This window comes from Hippopotamus amphibius, chromosome 1 (genome assembly GCF_030028045.1).
Source record: "Hippopotamus amphibius kiboko isolate mHipAmp2 chromosome 1, mHipAmp2.hap2, whole genome shotgun sequence".
Classification (NCBI taxonomy): domain Eukaryota; kingdom Metazoa; phylum Chordata; class Mammalia; order Artiodactyla; family Hippopotamidae; genus Hippopotamus; species Hippopotamus amphibius.
Genome location: NC_080186.1, coordinates 161,639,383 through 161,659,313, shown reverse-complemented (window position 1 = coordinate 161,659,313; position 19,931 = coordinate 161,639,383). Strand labels below are relative to the sequence as shown.

Genomic DNA, 19,931 nt, shown 5'->3' with positions numbered 1-19,931 from the left:
TGGCGATGGGAGCTGATGGAGGGTTACCAGTGAGGGAGGAGTGTGATATAATTTGTGTTTTCACAACTCACTCCAGCTGCCATGGGAGAGTGGGGAGGGGGATAGGGTTGTTGTAGGAACAGCTGAGACCCAGAAAGTGGCTGGCTGGCATTCAGCCCTGGCCCAGCCAGGGTTCCATTACCATCATGGGCTCCATTTTGGTTGGTGCTGAAAAAGAGGCTGCTATGCCCAAGGTTATCCCAAGGGCAATCACGGGAGCCCCTGCCTGGAGCGGGGCCTGGTTCTGGCTGAGAGAGGATGCAGGAGATCCAGCCACTGCCAGCCTGTCATTTGCAGGTATGGTGCCCTGTGGCCCAGCTGTACTCCCCTCCCCTGCTCTTGGTGGCAGGGCGGAAGTGGGCAGGGTCGCTGCTTTGGGTAGACTCTTCTGGTTGAGGATTTGAGCCTGTGATCTTGAGGGAGGGTCTGACAAAGGGTTTGGGAAACTGGGGCTCATCCTATACTTTCCAGCCCATCCAGGTGCAAAGCAAGGCTACTCCGGAGCCTAGAGGCAGCTACTCACTATGTGACCTCAGGCAAAGCCTTTCCTGGTTCTGTGCCTCAGTCTCCCCATATGGAAATGTGGTAGTGGAAAGAATGGGCCATGGCTGCCTTTCTCCTTGACCTCTGTAGTGAGTTTGTTCTTCCATGGATCTCAGCCCTCTCGGCATTCATGACCTTAAGTTCTCCCACCAGCTTTGGGGAAGGAGAGCAGAGGTGATGCCCCCATTCTGTAGATGGTTCCACAAAGGCCAGAGGGGACAGTGACGAGTCCCAGGTCACATGGTGATTCAGAGTGAGGACTTGGGGCATTGTTTCACGCCTCTGCCCTCAAGACCCCCCTATATGCACCCCTCCCTTGGGCCCAACAAGAGAGGGGGGTCCTGGCTCAGCTCTTTCTGGGCTCAGCTGGCCTTTAGCCCAGGTAGGGACTCTGGGCCCCCGCCCAAAGTGAGCTCAATGTGCCCCTTGTCTGTCCACCCCCAGAAGCTGAGGACACGGCCCTGTGCCTGGTGTTGGCAGAACCCCCACGTCGCTCTCGGCTGCAGGAGGACATGGCAGGGCAGGTAGGGCTAGAGCCAGCCTGAGGCAGCATTTGAAAGTTGCAGGGGGTGATTAGGGGCCTTCTAAGAGGTCCTTGATTTGTCCATAACCCTGGCTTTGGGGCTGATGTGGACTGAGTGCCAGGTAAAGCTGCTTATGCTCTCAAATCTCAGGCTTCACTGGGAGCTCAGGCAGAGCCCTGGCCAAAGGGGAGGCCCAGCCTCCATGTGTGGGTGTGGGAGCTTGAGGAATCCTAGTGGAATTAGGTTGAAGCCCTGTGCCCTGGATCCAGTGCTCACCCAGGCCCATGGGCTAGAAAGCAGGCCAGAGGACTAGAACTCAGGCAGCAGGCCCAAAGGCCCCACTGTCTCTCCTCTTTCCTTTCTAAATGTTCCCCTCACCCCCAAGGAGTCTCCGCTGAGGAGGTTACCTCCTGTTCTTGCTCTGAGTACACAACCCGAGGGAACAGATTGAAATAGCAACTGCAGCAGCAGGGATTTAGGGCAGACCAGAAAGAATGCCTCACTCAGTGTCAAGCCCCTTGGGGTCCCCATTGTCCTAGGATCAGGGCCCAGATATTCTAGAGCCTGGCTCTTCAGATTTTTTTTTAGTCTGTAAAAGTTTTGTTTTGTTTTTGTTTGTTTTTGAGAGTAAAATCTTATGCTCACGTACAGTTTTCAAAACTCTAGGAGGTGACATTAGGGGTGGGAAAACTGGGGCCCCAGATCCCATTGGTCCCACTTGCTGTCTTCCACCCCATGTTTGAAAACTAAGGGGTACATGAATCTTAAGTGGTCCTGTGGTGGCAGAGCTCCCCGCAAGGATCCAGAAGCCCCCAGAGAAGTAGACTTACCTTCCTCTCCAGGCTCATCTGTAAGTGGGAAGTTTCTCCTGGAGTCTAACCCAGTGTTTCCCAAACTTGCCTTATTATAAGAATAATAGGTTACTATACCCATTCCCCATAGATTCTGGTTCAGGAGGCCTGGGGGAGGGCCTATCTGTATTTTAACAAGTTCCTCAGGTGACACTTATGACCAGGTAAGTATAGGAAGTATGGACCTCACTTAAATCCCTGTTGCTCTACCTGCAGCTTGTTCTGCTACAGCCTAGACAGCTGACCCGTGCCTCTCATCCCCCAGCCTCTCCTGAACCCCCAGCACCTCTTCTCCAGAGAGAGTGGGGGTACTGGGGGAAGCCGAGACCCAAAGAGGGGAGGAAGGAAGTTCTTTAGAGGGACTGGTCTTTGTCCTTGGTAGTAGAGGTCACTGGGTGTGGTGGGGCAGAAATGGCCTAGACGGTGTGGGGTCAGGGGCAGAGAGGGCTGAGGGGAGAGCCAGAACACAGCCCATCGCATCTGCCCTCTCACCAGAGACTGGGCAGGAAGCTTCTGTGAAATTGAGCTGGTTTTGATCTGCTTAAAAAAGGGGACGTGTGTGGAGATGGCAGGTAAAATGGGTCTCCTCATTTTGCAGAGGAGAAATAGACCCTGAGCAGGACAGAGGGGAGCAGGCTGGCCTGGGTGGAGCAGTGAGGAGTCCCAACCTAGACCCACACGAGGCACACAGTGAGGTGGGCTCCCCTTCCAGAGCTCTCCTCTGGAGGGCCCCATGGCAGCCTCCTTACAAGTCCCTCCTCAAGGTTGGGTGAGCTCCGGGGCCTGGTGTGGAGGGGAACCCCAGGCACCCTCCTCCTTCCTCCTCGCACAGCCAGGGCTTTGGGCGCTCAGCGGTGGAGGCAGCCCCGCGCTCGCGGCCAGTCTCCTGGTGGCGCCGCCCCACTCAGCACCCTGGACAGCGCCTCCTCGGGGCCTCACTTTGGCTTCTCTGGGGTGGCCTCTGTTAATAAGGCTGCGCTTCTGTTGACTTCCTTGCCTCCCTTCTTAACTCTCCCTCTAAAGGCAGCCCTCAGTCCAGATCTCTCCATTCAACCCTTGTCTGGCTCCCGGAGTGGGGACATGGAAAGAGGTTGCTGGAGGCCTGGGGTTTTGTTCCTTTCACTCACCAGTGGGAGAGAAAGTGGTCTTGGAGGAGTCCTGGGCGCTTCCCTGGCCCCTCCCAACCTGAATCTTCCTCAGAGGGTTTTGATGATTTCTGAAGAGCACAACAGAAATAAATAAGAGGTAACAGGGAAGGTAGGACTGGGGCACACTGGTGGCTGGGGGTCAGGGGAGAGGTGAGTGGGGCTGGCCTGAGTAAGGCAGTGAGGAGGCCACAGCTTGAACCCAGATTCCAGCTGAGAGGTCCTCTGAACATCATCTGGGTCATCCTCTTGTCCTCCGTCAGGCTGCCTGGTGCCGGTTCTGCTGGGCTTTGGACCCCCAGCACCTGCTCTTTCTGACTCACCCCTTTCTCTCTCCATCCACTGCCAGGTCTAGTGGAGTCCCAAGAGCAGCCAGCAGGGGTAGAAGCAGTGGCTGCCATGGATGAGGATAAGCTTCCACCTGCATTGCCTGGGGAAGATGCTGCCACCTGTGACCCCAGCCTGGAGCCTGTGAAGGAGCCTGGGGTCCAGAATGGAATGGCATCCAGTGAGGACCTGAACAGTAGCCATACCAACCCAGGGCATGAGATGAGGGACACCCTGGTGGACACTGAGGGGCATACAAAGGGCCTGGGCATGGCCCTCCATGGTCTCAGCCTTGGCCTCTCCCTCAGCAATGGCCTAGCCCTGGGGCCAGATTCAAACATTCTGGAAGACTCTACAGAGTCCAGGCCCTGGAGGGCTGGTGGGCTGGTGGAGGGGGACGATGCCTCCAGGAGCCTCTGTCCAGACACTGAAGATCCTCCCCTGGGGTAAGTGGGTGTCTCGGGATGAGGGCTCACCTCATTTGCTCCAATGCTGCATGGCCTGGGCCTAGCCACTTAGCCTTTCTGGTTCTTGTTTTTGCTCATACATGAAATAGAATGGCCCTGTTTTGGGAGGATAGAGCCATAAGAGAGATATCAAAGGCCAGCAGGCCTGTTGTGCCCCCACTCTCAGGCCCCCTAATCACTAAGGGGTGTTTCTTTAAAAAATTTTTTTTCTTTTTCATTATGGTTTATTACAAGACATTGAATACAGTTCCCTGTGCTATATGATAGGATCTTGTTGTTTTATCCATTCTATATATAATAGTTTGCATCCGCTAACCCCAACCTCCCAATCCATCACTCCCTTGCTCCCCTTCCACCATGGGCTGTTTCTGTGTGGGGTTGGAGATCCACATTCCCTTCATCCCAGGCTGGGCATGAGAGTTCCAAAATGCCTCGATGTGGGAGATCATCTGGCCTATCCCTCTGCTTCCTGGAGATAAGAATCTCCCAATTCTGCAACTGACCTCAAGAGAGTAGGCTTTGGGGATTAATCTCTGTCAGCTACTCCTCTCTGAGTACCATCTGGGAGTTTGACCAGAAACTCCTACTTATTGGAGTAAGTCCTACTTCCTGGAGTTACAGCCCCATTTCTATTATCCTCAGCTGGAGGTGGAGAGGCCCGGTGTCTTAGAGGTGCCAGTTGGACAGAGAAGCTAGGATGAGGCAGGAGAATGTCTAGAAGCCCCTAGTGTGGGCTGAGAAAAGAAAGCATACAGAAGGCTTAGTGTGCACTGCGGCAGGCACTGGCCCAGGCAGACAAGTGTGTGAGCATGTGTGTGCGTGGTGTGCATGTGTGTGCATGGCCTGTGTGCTGGTGTGTGCATGGGGATGTGTGAGCATGTCGACATGCCTGGCCTGTGCATTTGAGGTGCACATTTGGGTCTGTGTGTGGATGTGTGGCGCTGCGTGTGCCTAGGTCTCCGAGGGCTGGAGTGTGAGTATGCGGGGTCAGATGCTTGTGTGCTCTGGGTGGGCCGAAAGAGGATTTCCATCTGGGCAGGGCCTGTGGGGTGTGGGGCCTGGTGGGGTGCAGGCAGGGGGCTGGGGCTTCTTGGAGTACGCTGTTTGTATTTAGGTGGTATAGTTTTGGAGGGTGGCTGAAGGTGGAGGCAGAGGGAAGTTTGGAGATTGAGCTGATGGTCTTCAAGCTCCTGTCAAAACTATCTCTCAGGTCTGCTCAGGTGCATGAGAGGGTGGGAGATAGGGGCTTTGACACAAGATGAGAGACCCCAAGGGCAGGACTCTGTCTTCTTGTTCCAGGACCCAGCATGGGTCTGGCAGAGAGAGCTGCTGGGCAGATTTGGGCTGTCTGCTCTCGTGGCCAGGGCAGTGGCCCTTTTCTTCCCTCCCCTCCTCCTGGAGATCAGTAAAGGCAACTTCCATCCCAGGCCCCTGCTGGTCATCCTACCACCTTTTCAGTTTCTGCCCTTTCCCCGCTTCCTTCTCTAAATGAGGCTGCAGTCTCAGCTCCTGGTGGAACAGGGATGGGTGATGGCCGTGGCCTCAGATTTTCTCTCTTAGGTCAGTATTTCTCCAGGAAGCACACAGGGATCAAATCTTAGGCAATGGAGGGTCCAAGGAGAGGTTTGAGGGGGTGGGGCACTTCCCAGCCCTCCAAATATGGCTCAGTCTCTGCTAAGCCCAGGGGCTGAGGGCTAAGCAAGACATAGCCAGATCCTCGAGGGGACCAGGGGTGTGCTTCTTTGCAAACGGTGGGCCTTGATTTATCTGAAATTGGCCGGGCTCAGCCTACTTCTTTCTTTTTCTGTCTCTATGTTTCTCTCTCTATCTTTGTCTCTCTTTATCTCTGTTACTTTCTGTCTCTCTTATTCTGTCTCTGTCTTTGTTTTTCGTGCTCTCTGTATCTCTTTTCTCTGTCTCTTTCTTGTCTCTCTTATTTCTCTTCTTCTCTCTCTGTCTCTATTTTTAGTTCTCTTAGTCTTCATCCTGGCCTGAGTTCCCTGCTTATTTGTGCAGCTCCCCAGTGGATAAGGAGCGTCAGTTCATCTATGTGTGATGCTGTATTTTAGGTGCTGGGGCTGCATCAGCGAACAAGTATATACAAAAATTCCTACTTTCATGGAGCTTATAGTCTAGTGAGGAGACAGATGATACATCATAAAAATAATAGATAATTACATAGTATGTCAGGAGGGGACAGGTGCCTTGGAAAAAATAAAGTAAGAAAAAGGGGCTGGGGTGTTTGGGGGCAGGTCCCAGTTATAAATAGGGCAGTCAGGGTGAGAAAGGGATGGGAAAGGAGGGCTTCAGCTTGAGGGAGGAGCACCCTGGGCAGAGGGAACCGCTGGTGCAAAGGTCTCTTCTGGGGGCAGCACAGGGCCCTGTAAGGGCTTAAGCGTATAGTGGGCCACAGGGCTGACAGGCGTCTGTCCCCTCACCCAGGGCACCATTCAGTGAGGTGGACCTGCTGTGTGCTGGGTGCTCCCTGGCTTTGTGTGTGTTGGGGGGAAACAGGTGTAGACAGGGGACCAGACAGGGGCTGGGAGGAGATGACGAGGTACTCTGAGGGTGGATGCTGTTGAGGGGCCAGGGTGGTGGGTACTGTGGGCCGGCATCCTTCCGTCTCTCTGAGGAGGTGACATTAAGGCACAGCCTGAGAGCTGGAATGTGGCAGCCAAGCTAGGAACCACCCAGGCTGTGGAGACGGCAGAATTATGACCCTGTGTGACACTAGCTGTAATGGGGAGCCTGGGGGGAGCAGCCCTCTGCCCCCTTCCTGGCTCAGGCTGGGGGGAGAATCTCCCATTCATTCATTTAGCTGAATGATGCCTACTATGGACCAGGCATGGTAGGCACTGGCGGGGCAGGACCACGCCTGTCCTTTCACTACTGTATCCAGTACCCAGCCCAGTATCTGGCACCTAATGTTCAGCAGGGGTTGGCTGAAAGAATAAACAGGACACGCTCCATGCCCGCTCCCTGCCCCCAGAGAGCTCCCGGACGTGGATAGATGCCATCCCAGCACCAGTTAGGGGGACACCGGGGAGGATGGTGACGGGTCCTCACATCCCACAGGCCAGGAGAGCCAGATGTGCGGGATGGCTTCAGTGCCACGTTTGAGAAGATTGTGGAGTCGGAGCTGCTGCGGGGCACCCAGTACAGCAGCCTGGACTCCCTCGATGTGCTGAGCCTCACCGACGAGAGCGACAGCTGCGTCAGCTTCGAGGCCCCCCTCACGCCCCTCATCCAGCAGCGGGCCCGGGATAGCCCTGAGCCGGGGGCTGACTTGGGCATTGGGGACATGGGGCCTGAGGGGGACATGGGAGCGGCTGGTGGCAATGGGGAGCTGGGCAGCCCCCTGCGGCGCTCCATCTCTGGCAGCCGCTCCGAGAATGTCCTGAGCCGCCTGTCTCTCACGGCCATGCCCAATGGCTTCCATGAAGACGGGCCCTCAGGCCCAGGCAGGGACGAGGAAGACGAGGAGGAGGAGGACATGGACAAGTTGCTGAACTCGGCCAGGTGAGGCAGGGCCCAGGCTGGGAGCTGGGAGAACCATTGAGCAGATGGGGAAACAGACCCAGAGGAGGCAAAGCAACTTAGGACAACACGGGGCCCACCCTCTGCACACAGACGTCCCACCCCCAGCCTGAGGTTCCATTCTGCCCTTCCAGGCCTTTCCAGCCCAGGTGGGTCAGGGAGCTGATCATCTAATGACCTCCTCTGAGGGCTTTTCTAAAAGTCTGACTTGATTCTGTCCTGATGCAGTGTAGCTTCTTTCCCTGGCCTGGCCCCTGGATTTTCAGAGGCCTGGGGAGACCTTCCAGCCCCTACCCAGGGGCTGACCCCCCTCCTCCCCACCCCCACCTTCCCTCTGCAGTGACCCCAGCCTGAAGGATGGCCTGTCGGACTCAGACTCAGAGCTGAGCAGCTCGGAGGGGTTGGAGCCTGGCGGCACAGACCCGCTGGCCAACGGGGGCCAGGGTGTCAGTGAAGCTGCCCGCCGGCTGGCACGCCGCCTCTACCACCTGGAGGGCTTTCAGCGCTGCGACGTCGCCCGGCAGCTGGGCAAGAAGTGAGTTCCATCTCTGCACCCCACCCCAGGCAGACCCAGTGTCTTCCTCAGCTCAGGGAGGGTGTGGGTGACTCCTATGAGGGGTGCCTGGTACTGGGGGCTCCCAACAGTTCCCAAGAACTGCTCCTCCTGCCACTGTCCTCATTCTGGGCCTTGCCCTAAATCTGTTTCCTTTCTGGGCTGCCTGGGTAAGGGCCCCCACTCTCAGGGAGGGGAGGTGGTGGCAGGGTGGCCCCTCGGGGCCGGGGGAATGGGATGTAGCGTGTGGTTATGGGGCCGTGGTGGACGGTAGTGAGGACAGAACAGCCGGGCAGGGGCTAGTGGGCCACCTAATGGGGCCAGGGAGGGAGGAGAACCTGGACCTGGACTGGCACCTGCTGTGGGACCCAGGAGCTGGGGAGGGGGATCCTGGCCCTCATTAAACCCCTCTCACTGTCTACTGGGACCAGCAGAAGGGGTGGGAGCACCCAAAGCACAAGCCCTGGTTTTTGGACTTGGGTGAAGGGAACTAGCCAGGTTGAGGTCCTGAGGGGTAGGGGACAGTCAGCTGTGAAGTCAGCAAGCATGTCGTGAGCAGGTCCGACCAGCAGCATGTCCACCTGCCTTGTCCTTCTTGCCTTGCCATCCAGACGGCCCCCAACACCCACATACGCCTTCAAGATGCACAGAAGCAGCCGGGCCTCCAGAGAGAGCTGCTTCCAGGCTAAGAGAGGCAGCCCAGGCTGTAGACCCCAAGTCAGAGCTGACGGGGGCTTAGGCCTCAGGGAAGTCCTGAGGATCCCCCGCTTCTGCCTCCCTCCTGACTCCTTCACCCTCCTGGGGCTCCCCCAAATCACATCGCCCACACCGTCACCTGTCCCACTGGGCTATAGTCCCTGAACCTACTGATATCCTCCATTACGGTTGATCTGCTCTCTCCCCTGTCTTTTCAACCACTCCCTCTACACAAGTTTTCCCATCAGCATTTAATTGTGCTTAACTCTCTCCCATCTGGAAAAAAATCCTTCCTCAAATGTACTTCCTCCCCCAGCCTCTTCGCAGCCCACATTGTGCTTTCTGCCCTGAGTGGCCTCTGCCCCTTCCCTTCTGCACATTCCCCAGGCGGACTTCTTCCCCACCCCCTGCCCTTCACAAGCCGCTCTTTGAATCCAGTGGCTGTTACCGGGCCTCACCTTTCTCCCTCCAACAGCTTTGATACACCAGCCACTCCTTTCTTTTTATTCAGCTAAACTTTTTATTTAGTTATTCAAGCATACACAGAAGCAGAGAAAGTAATATCTTAAACCTCCATGTACCCATTACTCAGCTTCAAAGTTGTCAATATTTTTCTATTCTCGTTTGATCTGTCCCCCGCCCCCCCCGCCCAGCTTCCCCTCACATTTGCTAGAATATTTTAAAGAATATTTCAGACTCTTTATCATGTGACCCATAAATATTTAGTGTGTGTCTCTAACTGACTAGGATTTTGTTTTAGATAGTCATTGTTCCATCAGAATTTCTGACAAAGTTAAGAAAAATTCCTTAGTATCTCTAACATTCTGTCTATGTTTAATTTTCTCTGGTTGTCTCAAAAATGTTTGTTCAAATTGGGATGTAAATAAGACACATGCATTACATTTGGCCAATATGTCTCTTAGGCCTCTTGCCCATCCCCCTCCTTTTTGTAATGCCATGTATTTGTTGAAGAAACGGAGCCGTTTGTCTGGAAGAACTTTCCACATTTTGGATTTGGTGTCCTCATGGTGTTATTTCACACGTTTCTGGAAACAGGAGAGCTCGGAGCTTGATTGGATTCAGGTGGAGATATGTTCTCTTTTTTGGCAAGAATTCCTCACTCCAGTCTTGAAACACTGTCTTCCTTGGCCTCCGGGACACCACACCCCTGCCTCTCTGGCTGCTGTTTGTCTGTCTCCTCTGGCTGTCTCTCTCCTCACCGCGACCGAGAGGGGCTCTCCTCAGATCTCTGAGCTGGGTCTGCTGGCCTGTCTGTGCCCCCTCCTCTCACACGGGCTTACCCCCCTTCCTACCAAGTTGTTAGCCACCAGTTAGGGGCTGATGACTCTCAAGTGGGTGCTTCTGGCTCCACATGTTGTCCTGGGCTCTGGGCATCTCCCCCGGGGCCACCCTCTCTGTCATGCCCCACACCCTCTCCATCCCTTTCCGTCCTGTGGGTTCTGCCTCCAAAACATCCCTCCTCCCCACCCCTTCCATTTTGTGAACAGCTCCTACAGCCCCCAGTGGGTCTTTGCTCTGCAGACAGCGTTCCAAATACAGATCTGACCATCTCACTCACCCCCTCTCTGCTTCAAACTCTTCTTTTAAATCAAGTCCTGGTCCTTGCCTCGGCCCTCAGGCCTAGTTCCCTACCTCACCTCTTGCTGCTCCCATTCCTGCTCTCCAGCTCCGGCCACGTGGCCCTACTGGTAGCTTCTTGCACAGTTTCCTTTACTGGGGACACTTTGCATCACACACCCCCTGCTCTCTTCACTTGGTTGGCTTTTATTTTCTTGAAGGTATTGGATGAGACATCACCTCCTCTGGGAAGCCTTCCTGACACTCCCACCTCCTGGCCCAAGGTCGAAATGTCAGAGTCCCACTAGTCAGCAAGGGTGGCAGCAGAGGGGTGGGCAGGCCTGGGTGGGTGGGTCAGGGTTTCCAGGGGGCCCACTGTCCACGTAGCCCCATTGTTTGCCGTGCCCTGCTTCTAATGGACACCCTCCTGCTCTCCTGGCAGCAACGAGTTCAGCAGGCTGGTGGCCGGGGAGTACCTCAGCTTCTTTGACTTCTCGGGCCTGAGTCTGGACAGAGCGCTCAGGTCAGTTGGGCTGGGATGGGGCAGTGCCCACAGGTGATACAGCCACACATCTGGATTCTCCCACCAGCTCTAGTATAAACTTGCTGTGCAGCCTTGGGCAAGTCTCTTGACCCCTCTGGGGAGGCCGTGGGGAAGGGGCCATGAGAGCAGCAGCAATGCAGAGACTCAGTGAAGGCTGGCTCTGCGGTGGGTGCTGAAAACGTGAAGGTGGGAATATAGTTGTGACTCTTTAGGAGAGGAAAGGGCCAAAGGGCTTGCCTCTACTGAGCACTTCCTGGCTGCCAGATGTACCCGTTACACACCCTGCCGGCTGCATCTTAGCAATACCCCTGTAGGGTAGGTGGTATCATCCCATTTACAGGTGGAAAAACTGTGGGCCAGTTCCCCACAGTCATTGAGGGAGGAGATGGTCGAAATGGAATTTGGCCTCAGGTCCTGTTGGTGTTTGGAGTAGCCCTCAGGAGGGGCAGGTGCAGGCCCCAGGGAGTGGAGGGCGGGGAATGGGAGGACAGAGCCCAGTGTCCAGCCAACTCGGTGGCAGGGCCAGCAGAGAGACCCAAGGCCGGAGGCCTCTTGGGGAGGCGCGGTGGTGGCCTAGGAGATGAGGGGTGGGTGGTCCATGTATGTTAGATCTGTTCACCTCCCACTTGTCTCTCACACTTTTAAAAACTGTATTTTCTCTTCTTTTTTCTCTGGTTTCCGTTGGGATACTTTTTATTGACTTGCTTCCAGTTCACTTACCCTATCTCTGTGTCTCATGGTCTGTTAAACCCATTTATTGAGTTTTCACTTTCTATTATTTTGTTTTTCAGTTCTAGAAATTTTATTTTATTAAAAATTTTTTTGTAGGTTCTAATTCTCTGGGGGGAGTTCCTCATCTTTTCATTTATTTTTTACTCACTTTTCCCATCCTTCCCTCTCTTGTTTTGAACATATTAGTCACAGTGATTTGAAAGTCCTTGTCTGCTCACCCCAGTACGTGCGCCATCTGCATCATCTGCATCTGCTTCTGTTTCCTCTTGGTTTCCATCACACATCCTGTTTCTCTGTGCGCTTAGGAACTGGTTTTTATTAGATGCTGTGCATTTTGTATAGAATTACAGTGGCTCTAGATCAATATGTGTTCCTCCAGAGAGGGTTTACCTTGTCCTCTGCTAGGCAGTTAGAGGAGGGTGGGGGGGTGCAGTCCGAGTCCATCCGGAGGCTGCCCTGAAGTTTGGTAAGGCACAGGCTTCACCCCGATCACAGGGTGAAGGCCGCAGGGCTTTCTACGAGGAGCCTGGTGTGTTCACTGGGGCCTGTCTCTTTGATGGGTCCTAAACCCTATTTTGTCTCCTCAATGCGGCAAGACTGTCAAGAAAAACAAATCCCTCTATTTCTCAGAGAGGCTTTCTGCTTAGCTTTTTAGCGTCCTGCCCCTTATATCTTTAGATTTTGGCAAATTGCTCAGAGGGAAAACTGACCACATGTTTACAGCCCCTGAAGTCTCTCGATTTGTCTCTCCAGCTCCATGAAGCCACTAAATGTTCTGTCTCTCGCCTGTGCCCATGATCAGCAGTGTCCCTGGGAAGGAAGCAGCTACAGATCAGCCCTCAGTTCTCTCCTCTCCAGAATTTTGGTCCTGTTGGTGTTTGTTGCATCAGCAGTTTGCTGATAGCTTAAGAGAGATGTATTCTGCCTGGCTTTTCTCATTGTTCTCAGTGGAAGTGTTGGTTGGCTGCAAGCTGCTCTGTCCTGAGCTGAGTCTGAAGCTCACACTGGATGATCGGGTGGGGAAGGTGTTCAGTGGGTTGGCTTGCAATCAGAGGCATGGGTGCTGGGTGGGAGGATCTTGTATATCCAGCCCAATAGATTGAGGCTCGACTGTGAAGGCCTTGGAGAGCCACAGAAGGTACTGGGTGAAAAGCAGTGTTTTGGGAGGCAGTGCTGGCAGCAGTGTGCTGGCGGCCTTTGATCCAGAGGCTTCCGAAGAGGGTCAGGTGGGAGAGGACTAGGCCTGAAGTTGGGCCGTGGGGCTAGAGGAATGACTGGTGTGAGAAGCGCAGAGGATAGAGCAGAAGGGCTGGTGGTGCCAAGATGCAGGGAAGAGGGTGGACAGTAATGAGGCTGATCCGAGGAGCAGCCTGAGAGTTTAACTGGAGCTTGGTGAAGACCCCTGAGCAAGGGGTGTTTGGACTGAGGAACCGGAGCTGGGATGGATGGCTCACGGGTAGAACAGGCTACGGTTGGGATGGGATGGGTTTTAGAAAGTCCTAGTGGAGTGTGAGGAGAAGAGGGAGGGGCCAGATGCAGGGAAGGGAACGGGGAACGGGAGAGACAGACAGGGAAAGGAGGAAGACTAGATGGAGGAAGGAGTGTTTTTATATAGCATTTGATTGATTGGGATTGAATTAGAGAGTGGTCTGCAGTTTTTGATGCTTTGGGAAGCCTCCAAGGGTAAAGACTGGCCAAAATGGGCCTCACAGGTCCCAGGGTGCCTTAGAAGTAGCTTGAGAGAGGATAAAGCAAAGTGGGCATTACAGAAGCTGAGTGAACCATGGCAGAATTAGGAGCAAACTCATCTCATGAACCCAGGACAGATAGAGACCCACACTGGCTCAGCTTGCTGTTTCCCTTTCCAAGAAGGGGTGTACCTAGGCCCCAGGTGAGGGACCCCAGCTCCATCTCCCAGCTCCTCTGGTTTTGGTGTCCTCTGCCAGGGAACCCTGAGAGCTGGTGACCTTGGAATTTGGCCTTGAGAGTGATTCAGAGCTGCCCAGCAGAGGAGGCTCAGACTTGGGGTGGAGGGAGTGAGGGAGGCCCGGGTTGGGCATGGGGCTCAGCTGGTAGTGCATCAGGTGAGGAGTGGGAATGGCTAAGGGAGAGCAGTCTGAGGCGTGGGGTGGATGGTCTGGGCCCAGCCGTGGAGGCGGGAGTGAGGAGTGGAGCCGACGCGGGCACCGAGGCGTTCATCTGCCTTTGTTCTTCACAGTCTGTCCCCCGCCTCCTTCCAAAAGGGCCCTGGAGGGTGATGAGGGCTGAGACTTCACACTCCAGAGGCCATTATGGGGGTCAGGGTGCCTCCCTGGGCCCAGATGCTGGGGCTCTGGGGTCTTGGCCCCCTTGGGCAGGTTTGGGTGGTGTGCGGAGGGGGGCTCCTACCCTGAGTGTGGATTTGGACTGACTTGGGGCTCTGGGAGGCTCTCAGCATCCTTGCATTGCTCTCCAGAACTTTCTTGAAGGCCTTCCCACTGATGGGGGAGACGCAGGAGCGTGAGCGGGTCCTTACGCACTTCTCCCGCCGGTACTGCCAGTGCAACCCCGATGACAGCACTTCAGAAGGTACGTCTCGCCCCACTCCCCTGTCCGCCAGCCATGCCCTGGCTTCTTCCTACCCCTGGTCCACCTGCCACTTCTGTCCTGCTCAAGAAACATCAGTGAGTGAACTATGGCACGTGGCATGGGGACTGTCTGCTGGGAGAGGGACCTCCCAACTGTCCTGCCCATTGTCATTCCCCATGCCTGAAAGTCCTTCATCCTAGAGTCAGTCCTTTGGGTCCTCAGGCTCTGTGGTCCCCTGTCACAGTGCTGATTGTTGGTCTAGTGGAGTCCTGGTGTGGGGTTTGCGTCGGGGCCTCTTAAGTGCAGGGCTTGTCCGATGGATGCACCTGAGTCCCAGGACCTGGGGGACTAGACAGGTTATTAAAGGGGACACTGGCCATGGAAGGAATATAGCCTGGGACCCAGAGCCATTCCTGGGTCTGAGATTCAAGGTGAGTTTGGCCGCAGGAGGCAGGAATCTGGGCTAGAACAGGCGCTGGGTGGTCTGGTCGCCTCTGAGGGAGGGGTGGGTCCCGACCTGGGGCAGGCGAGGGACTCCGATGCTGTGGTGGGGGTGGGACACGGAGCATTCCGCAGGCCCTGGGCCCTGACGTGCGGTTGGCAGGTGGCTGGCCTCTTCTTCTCTCCAAGGCCCCCAGGCTGGCTCAGACAGGAGGCGAGTGGGTGGCTGGGGTTGGGGAAGAGCTAGGTGCTCACCCTGAGGGTGCCACCGTCTCTGATTTAGATGGGATTCACACGCTGACCTGTGCCCTGATGCTCCTCAACACGGACCTGCACGGACACGTGAGTTGGGGAGGTAGAGAGCGGGTGTGTCCTCTCATTGACTCATCCCTGGTTGTACAAGGGCCGGCTCTTTCTCTAGCCCCTTTCCCGGTACCTCCTGCTCGCTGGCCCATGTTTCTTTACCAGATCTGAGAGTTGTGCAACTTGGCTTCTAGACTTGGCCCTGCCCTAGTTTTATCCACTTGAGCTCTACCTGGGTTTCCTCCTCCAAGCAGGGCAGTAAGAACAGCTGAAGCACATGGGAATTTAAGATGTGCTAAATAAGATGTGTGCCCCTAACCATGTCCATGCCAGACATTGCTAAAAGATCACATGCCCTTCCTACCCCTTGTGCTGTAAGCCTGAGTGCAGCCCTGTTGAAGTGCCATGCCCCAGGCAGCCCTTTCTGGTCAAATGGTAGGTTGCCCTCAAGAGGCATTCCTGTCACCCCCGCCCCTCACTAGGCAAACATAGAAGTGACAGGTGGGTGCCCTGGGCTGTAAGCCTGTGTCTGGTCTGGGCCCTGGGCATCTCGGTGCTGCTTGTGGCTCAATAACTCTTTCTTCTTTCCTCTGTCTGCTCCGGGGACCCCCCTTTGGGCTCTCTTGCTCTCCCTCAGGTGGTAAGTGTAGCTGGTGGTCTGCATGCCCTGTGAGCCTAGACCCCCCCCATCTCCATGTTCCCCTTCTGTGTCCCCCATCACCCCGTCTGGCCCTACCGATCACTGCCCCATCATTGCTCACCCTGGGGTGGTCAGAAACACTCTGTGTTGGGTTGGGGATATTTCAGTGACTCATGGGGACAATAGGCCAGCACATCTGGTTCCGGAGTTAACCAGGGAAGTCCAGGACATATAGTGTGGAAGAAAGAGCTGGGACAGGCCCAACTTCAGATCCTACTCTTGCCTCCAGGTGGTACCTCTGTGACCCTGGGCAAGACACTAGCCTTCTCCGGGTCTCAGGTTCTACATCTGTGAGGTGGGAATGATGATTTCCCCATAGTGTCCTGGGGAGGGCTGAGAGAGGTACCACCAAGTGTCAGGGTCTAGCACTTAGTAAGGATTTATTATTTATTATTATTACAAATAATATTGTAATATATTATACTATATATTATAATAATATAATATTATTACATAATAATACTTATAATCACATTCATTGTTAATATTAACATTTAAATAATGGAGCGCCTGAAGGCTCAGCCCGCAGATCCCTGGAGGATCAAGAAGGTGAAGGGCCCCACCTGATGGCAGCCTGAGCAGGTGTGGGCACACGGGGGCACCTGGCCTAGGGAGGGTGAGAGCCTCGCTGGCCTTGGCACAAAGAGTAGTTGTTTGACAACTCTGGTTATGTGTGCCTGGGCTGTCAACCTCCGTGTGGAACAGGACAGAAGATGCGCGAATGTCACCAGAGCTAATGCCCATTGATGGGCTGATGTTCCCCCAGCACTGCTCACGCTGTACAGACAGCAGGTATTGCTGGCGAACCTTAAAAGGAGCTTTAAGCACACCCTCCTCTCCCCATCCCCACCCTTGGCAGGGCTGAGGGCCGTCTCAGCACCTAGTCACTCCTGTGCCAAGCCCTGGAGGCCTCTGCCCCTGGTTGAGAGCCACTAACAAGGACAGCAGTCAGTGAACCCTGGGTCTAGAATACTCTCGAGCTTGGTGGGCCTTAGCTGCCCATAGCACCACCTTAATGCCCGCAGCTGAAGAGAAACATCACCACCTTCATAGATCAGAAGCGGGTGGGGCAGGATTGTTCATGCTTGCAGCCAAAAGACATTGATGATCCCGTCTCTATCTTGAGGCAATATTGCAAAACGGCAAAAGCAAGGGTTCTGGGTTGGAGTGCTCTGTATTTCTCCACACAATAGCTTGTGACCTGGGGCGAGTTATATACTTCCCTAAAGCTCAGTTTCCCCATCACAAAGTCCCTGTGAAACTTAAGGAGACAGCACTGGTAAAGCACTTAGCCCAGGGCCAGTTTGTTGCCGTTACTGTGAGCTTACCAAAGAGCCCCGATGGAAGTGGCATCCTCTGCTTTGCGTTTTTCCCCTTCCCTTCCTCCTGGCAATCTGCTGCGCTTCCACAGAGACTGAGTGCCTGGTGGAAGGTGGGGATCTCAGCAATGTGGGGCCTGCTAGCTCCCCCAGAAGTAGCTCTGGTCCGAGTGGGAGGCAGTGCAGGGGCTGGCAGAGGAAGTAGGTGCGCACTCGAGAATCTCTCCTCAGGGTGCCTACCTTCTAGTTGGAGGAGACAGAAAGTAAATAAACACGTGATTACAAGTAGTGGTAGGTCTGTGAAAGGAATAAACAGGCCAGTGTGATGGGACTGAACTGGGGATCAGAGAAGGCCTCTCAGGGGAGGCACAGCTGGGGCAGAAACCTGGAGGATTCGCAGGAGCCAGCCACGGAAAGACCAGGGACAAAGCCTTTCAGGCAGAGGGACCAGAGGGGCTAGTTTTCACCTTTTGGCTATGATGAACAGTGCTATGAACATTGGTGTACAGGTTTTTAAACTTATTTTTATTTTTAATTGAATGAAAGATTCTTTTTTATTTAATTTAATTAATTAATTTATTTATTTTGGCTGTGTTGGGTCTTCGTGGCTGCACGCAGGCTTTCTCTAGCTGTGGTTACTCTTCGTCGAGGTGCATGGGCTTCTCATTGTGGTGCCTTCTCTTGTTGTGGAGCACAGGCTCTAGGTGCACGGGCTTCAGTAGTTGTGGTGCATGGCTTAGTTGCTCCATGGCATGTAGGATCTTCCCGGACCAGGGATCGAACCCGTGTCCCCTACATTGGCAGGCGGATTCTTAACCAATGCGCCACCAGGGAAGTCCCTTGAATGAAAGATTCTTTAAATTGTATAGTGCTTTACAATTTTCAAAAGTTTTACACACATGATTTCGTATAATCCCATAATAACCCTTTTTTCTTCCTACCCCTGCATTGCCCCTCCCCCTTTCTGGTAACCACTAGTTTGTTCTCTATATCTGTGAGTCTGCTTCTTTTTTGTTTTATTTTTTAGATTCCACATATAAGAGATGTCATATAGCATTTGTCTTTGTCTGACTTATTTTACTTAGCATAAGTTTTTCTTTGAGCATGTTTTCAATTCTTTTGAGTATGTACCTAGGGGTAGATTGCTGGGTCCAATGGTAATTCTATGTTTAATTTTTTGAGGACAGTAAAACTGTTTCCATAGTGGTTGTGTTTGAGTCCAGATGGGAGATGATGGTGGCTTGGGCTGACAAGGCAGTGAACATGGAGAGAAGGGATGGTTGAGGGAGACCAGTAGAGGATGAACCTGACAGGACTTGCTGATGGGGCTGATCAGGGAAAGAGAGAAGTAAGGATGCCTTCAGCATCTGGTTGGATGGGGGTGCTATTTCCTGAGATGGGAAAGGGACTTCTGTGGGTTGGTGGAGGGCGTGGTGAATGGGAGAGCTGGGGCTCAAGTCCCATTTTTTTCCCCAGTTTTTAAAATAACTTTTTATTGTTTGTTTATTTGTTTATTTATTTGCTTATTTATTTATTTATGGCTGTGTTGGGTCTTTGTTGCTGTGTGCAGGCTTTCTCTAGTTACTGTGAGTGGGGGCTATTCTTTGTTGCAGTGCTTGGGCTTCTCAGCATGGTGGCTTCTCTTGTAGTGGAGCACGGCTCTAGGCATGTGGACTTCAGTAGTTGTGCCTCATGGGCTCTGGAGTGCAGGCTCAGTAGTTGTGGCACACAGGCTTAGTTGCTCCAAGGCATGTGGGATCTTCCCAGACCAGGGATTGAACCCATGTCCTCTGCACTGGCAGGCAGATTCCTAATCACTGCACCACCAGGCAAGTCCTCAAGTCCCATTTTTGACATATTGTGTTTGAGATGCCTATTGGACATGAACGTGGGTATTGCCAAGGAGGTGGTGGGATAAATGAATCTGGGATGAAAGAGAAAGATAGGATGAGGAGGTCATTGTCATCCTGGTAGGATGAAAGCCATGGGACTGGCTGAGTGCCTCAAGGAGAGAGACAGGCTGGTGACCTCATCCTGGGGGCATGGCATTATTTAGAGGTCAGGCAGAGCAGAAAGAGAGGCTTTGAAGCAGCCATGGAGATGGGAGGAAAACCAGGAGTGTACGGTGTCTCGGAAGCCAAGAGAAGAAAGTGTTTCTAGGAGAAAGGAGTGGTCAACTGTATAAAAGGCTGCCATGAGGTCGAGAAAGATGATGACAGAAAAATGACCTTTGGGATTGGAATGGCCATCGGAGGGTCATTATCACTGGGTGGTCAAGGTCATTGGAGCCCTTTACAAAAGCACTTTATGTGAAGTGGAGAAGCCAAATGCCAGGCTGGAGTGGGTGGAGATGAGGATAGGAGGTGAGGAAGTGGAGGATGTGGAGAATTCTTTTGCAATATTTGGCTTTGAGTCAGATCCTGAAATGAGCCACTGGCTGGAGGGGTCTAGGAGGCACTGTTGTAAATCTGACTAGGGCGTGTGTGTATACCAGTAGGACCCACTAAGCAGGCAAGGAGAAACTGATGATGCAGGAGAAGGGAAAGTTGAAGCTTTCCTTGAGATGAGCAGCAGAACATAGGTGGAGAGTGGCCTTAGCTGGTAGTAGGGAAAGCTCATTCCCTATGACAGAGTGAGCTGCAAGGGGAGGATGTCAGAGGAGGGTAATTTTAACCTCCAGATAAGAGAAGGTGGGAGCTTGGGTTAGAATTGGAGATGGAGAGAAGGAAAGATATTAAAAATGTATTTTGGATGTGCAGTCACTAGCACTGGTTAATGGAGTGGACACTAGGGTGAGGGAGGGAGAAGCATCTAGGATGAGGCCAGTTGAGAGGGGAGGGGATGGGTGGGAGCAGCTGTGCCATGAACTTCCAAGCTGAAATAAGGATAAGTTGTTTTTCAAGAAAAGCTTAACTTCTCTCACACTTGGGTTGCTTGAAGGTTAGCAGTGGGTGTGCTGGGGAGGTGGGTCAGGCTGGGTGGTGGACTTGAGGGACAGATGCAGGGGTTGGGATACTATTCGGAAGACCTGGGATGGGGGGTCCTTCCCATTCTCAGATGGTGA

The 19,931-nt window shown here is 53.7% G+C and overlaps 1 protein-coding gene across 1 annotated transcript in view; it reads left to right on the top strand.

Moving 5' to 3' along the window:
* The first annotated feature begins 3,501 nt into the window (after positions 1–3,501).
* Positions 3,502–19,931, top strand: part of PSD2 (pleckstrin and Sec7 domain containing 2) — a 32,927-nt gene continuing 16,497 nt past the window's right edge. Inside the window, exons 1-6 of the mRNA XM_057748347.1 lie at positions 3,502–3,875; positions 6,972–7,415; positions 7,774–7,968; positions 10,703–10,783; positions 13,992–14,104; positions 14,829–14,887. Of these exons, the coding sequence (XP_057604330.1) occupies positions 3,502–3,875; positions 6,972–7,415; positions 7,774–7,968; positions 10,703–10,783; positions 13,992–14,104; positions 14,829–14,887 (1,266 nt within the window). The remainder of the gene's footprint in view (positions 3,876–6,971; positions 7,416–7,773; positions 7,969–10,702; positions 10,784–13,991; positions 14,105–14,828; positions 14,888–19,931) is intronic.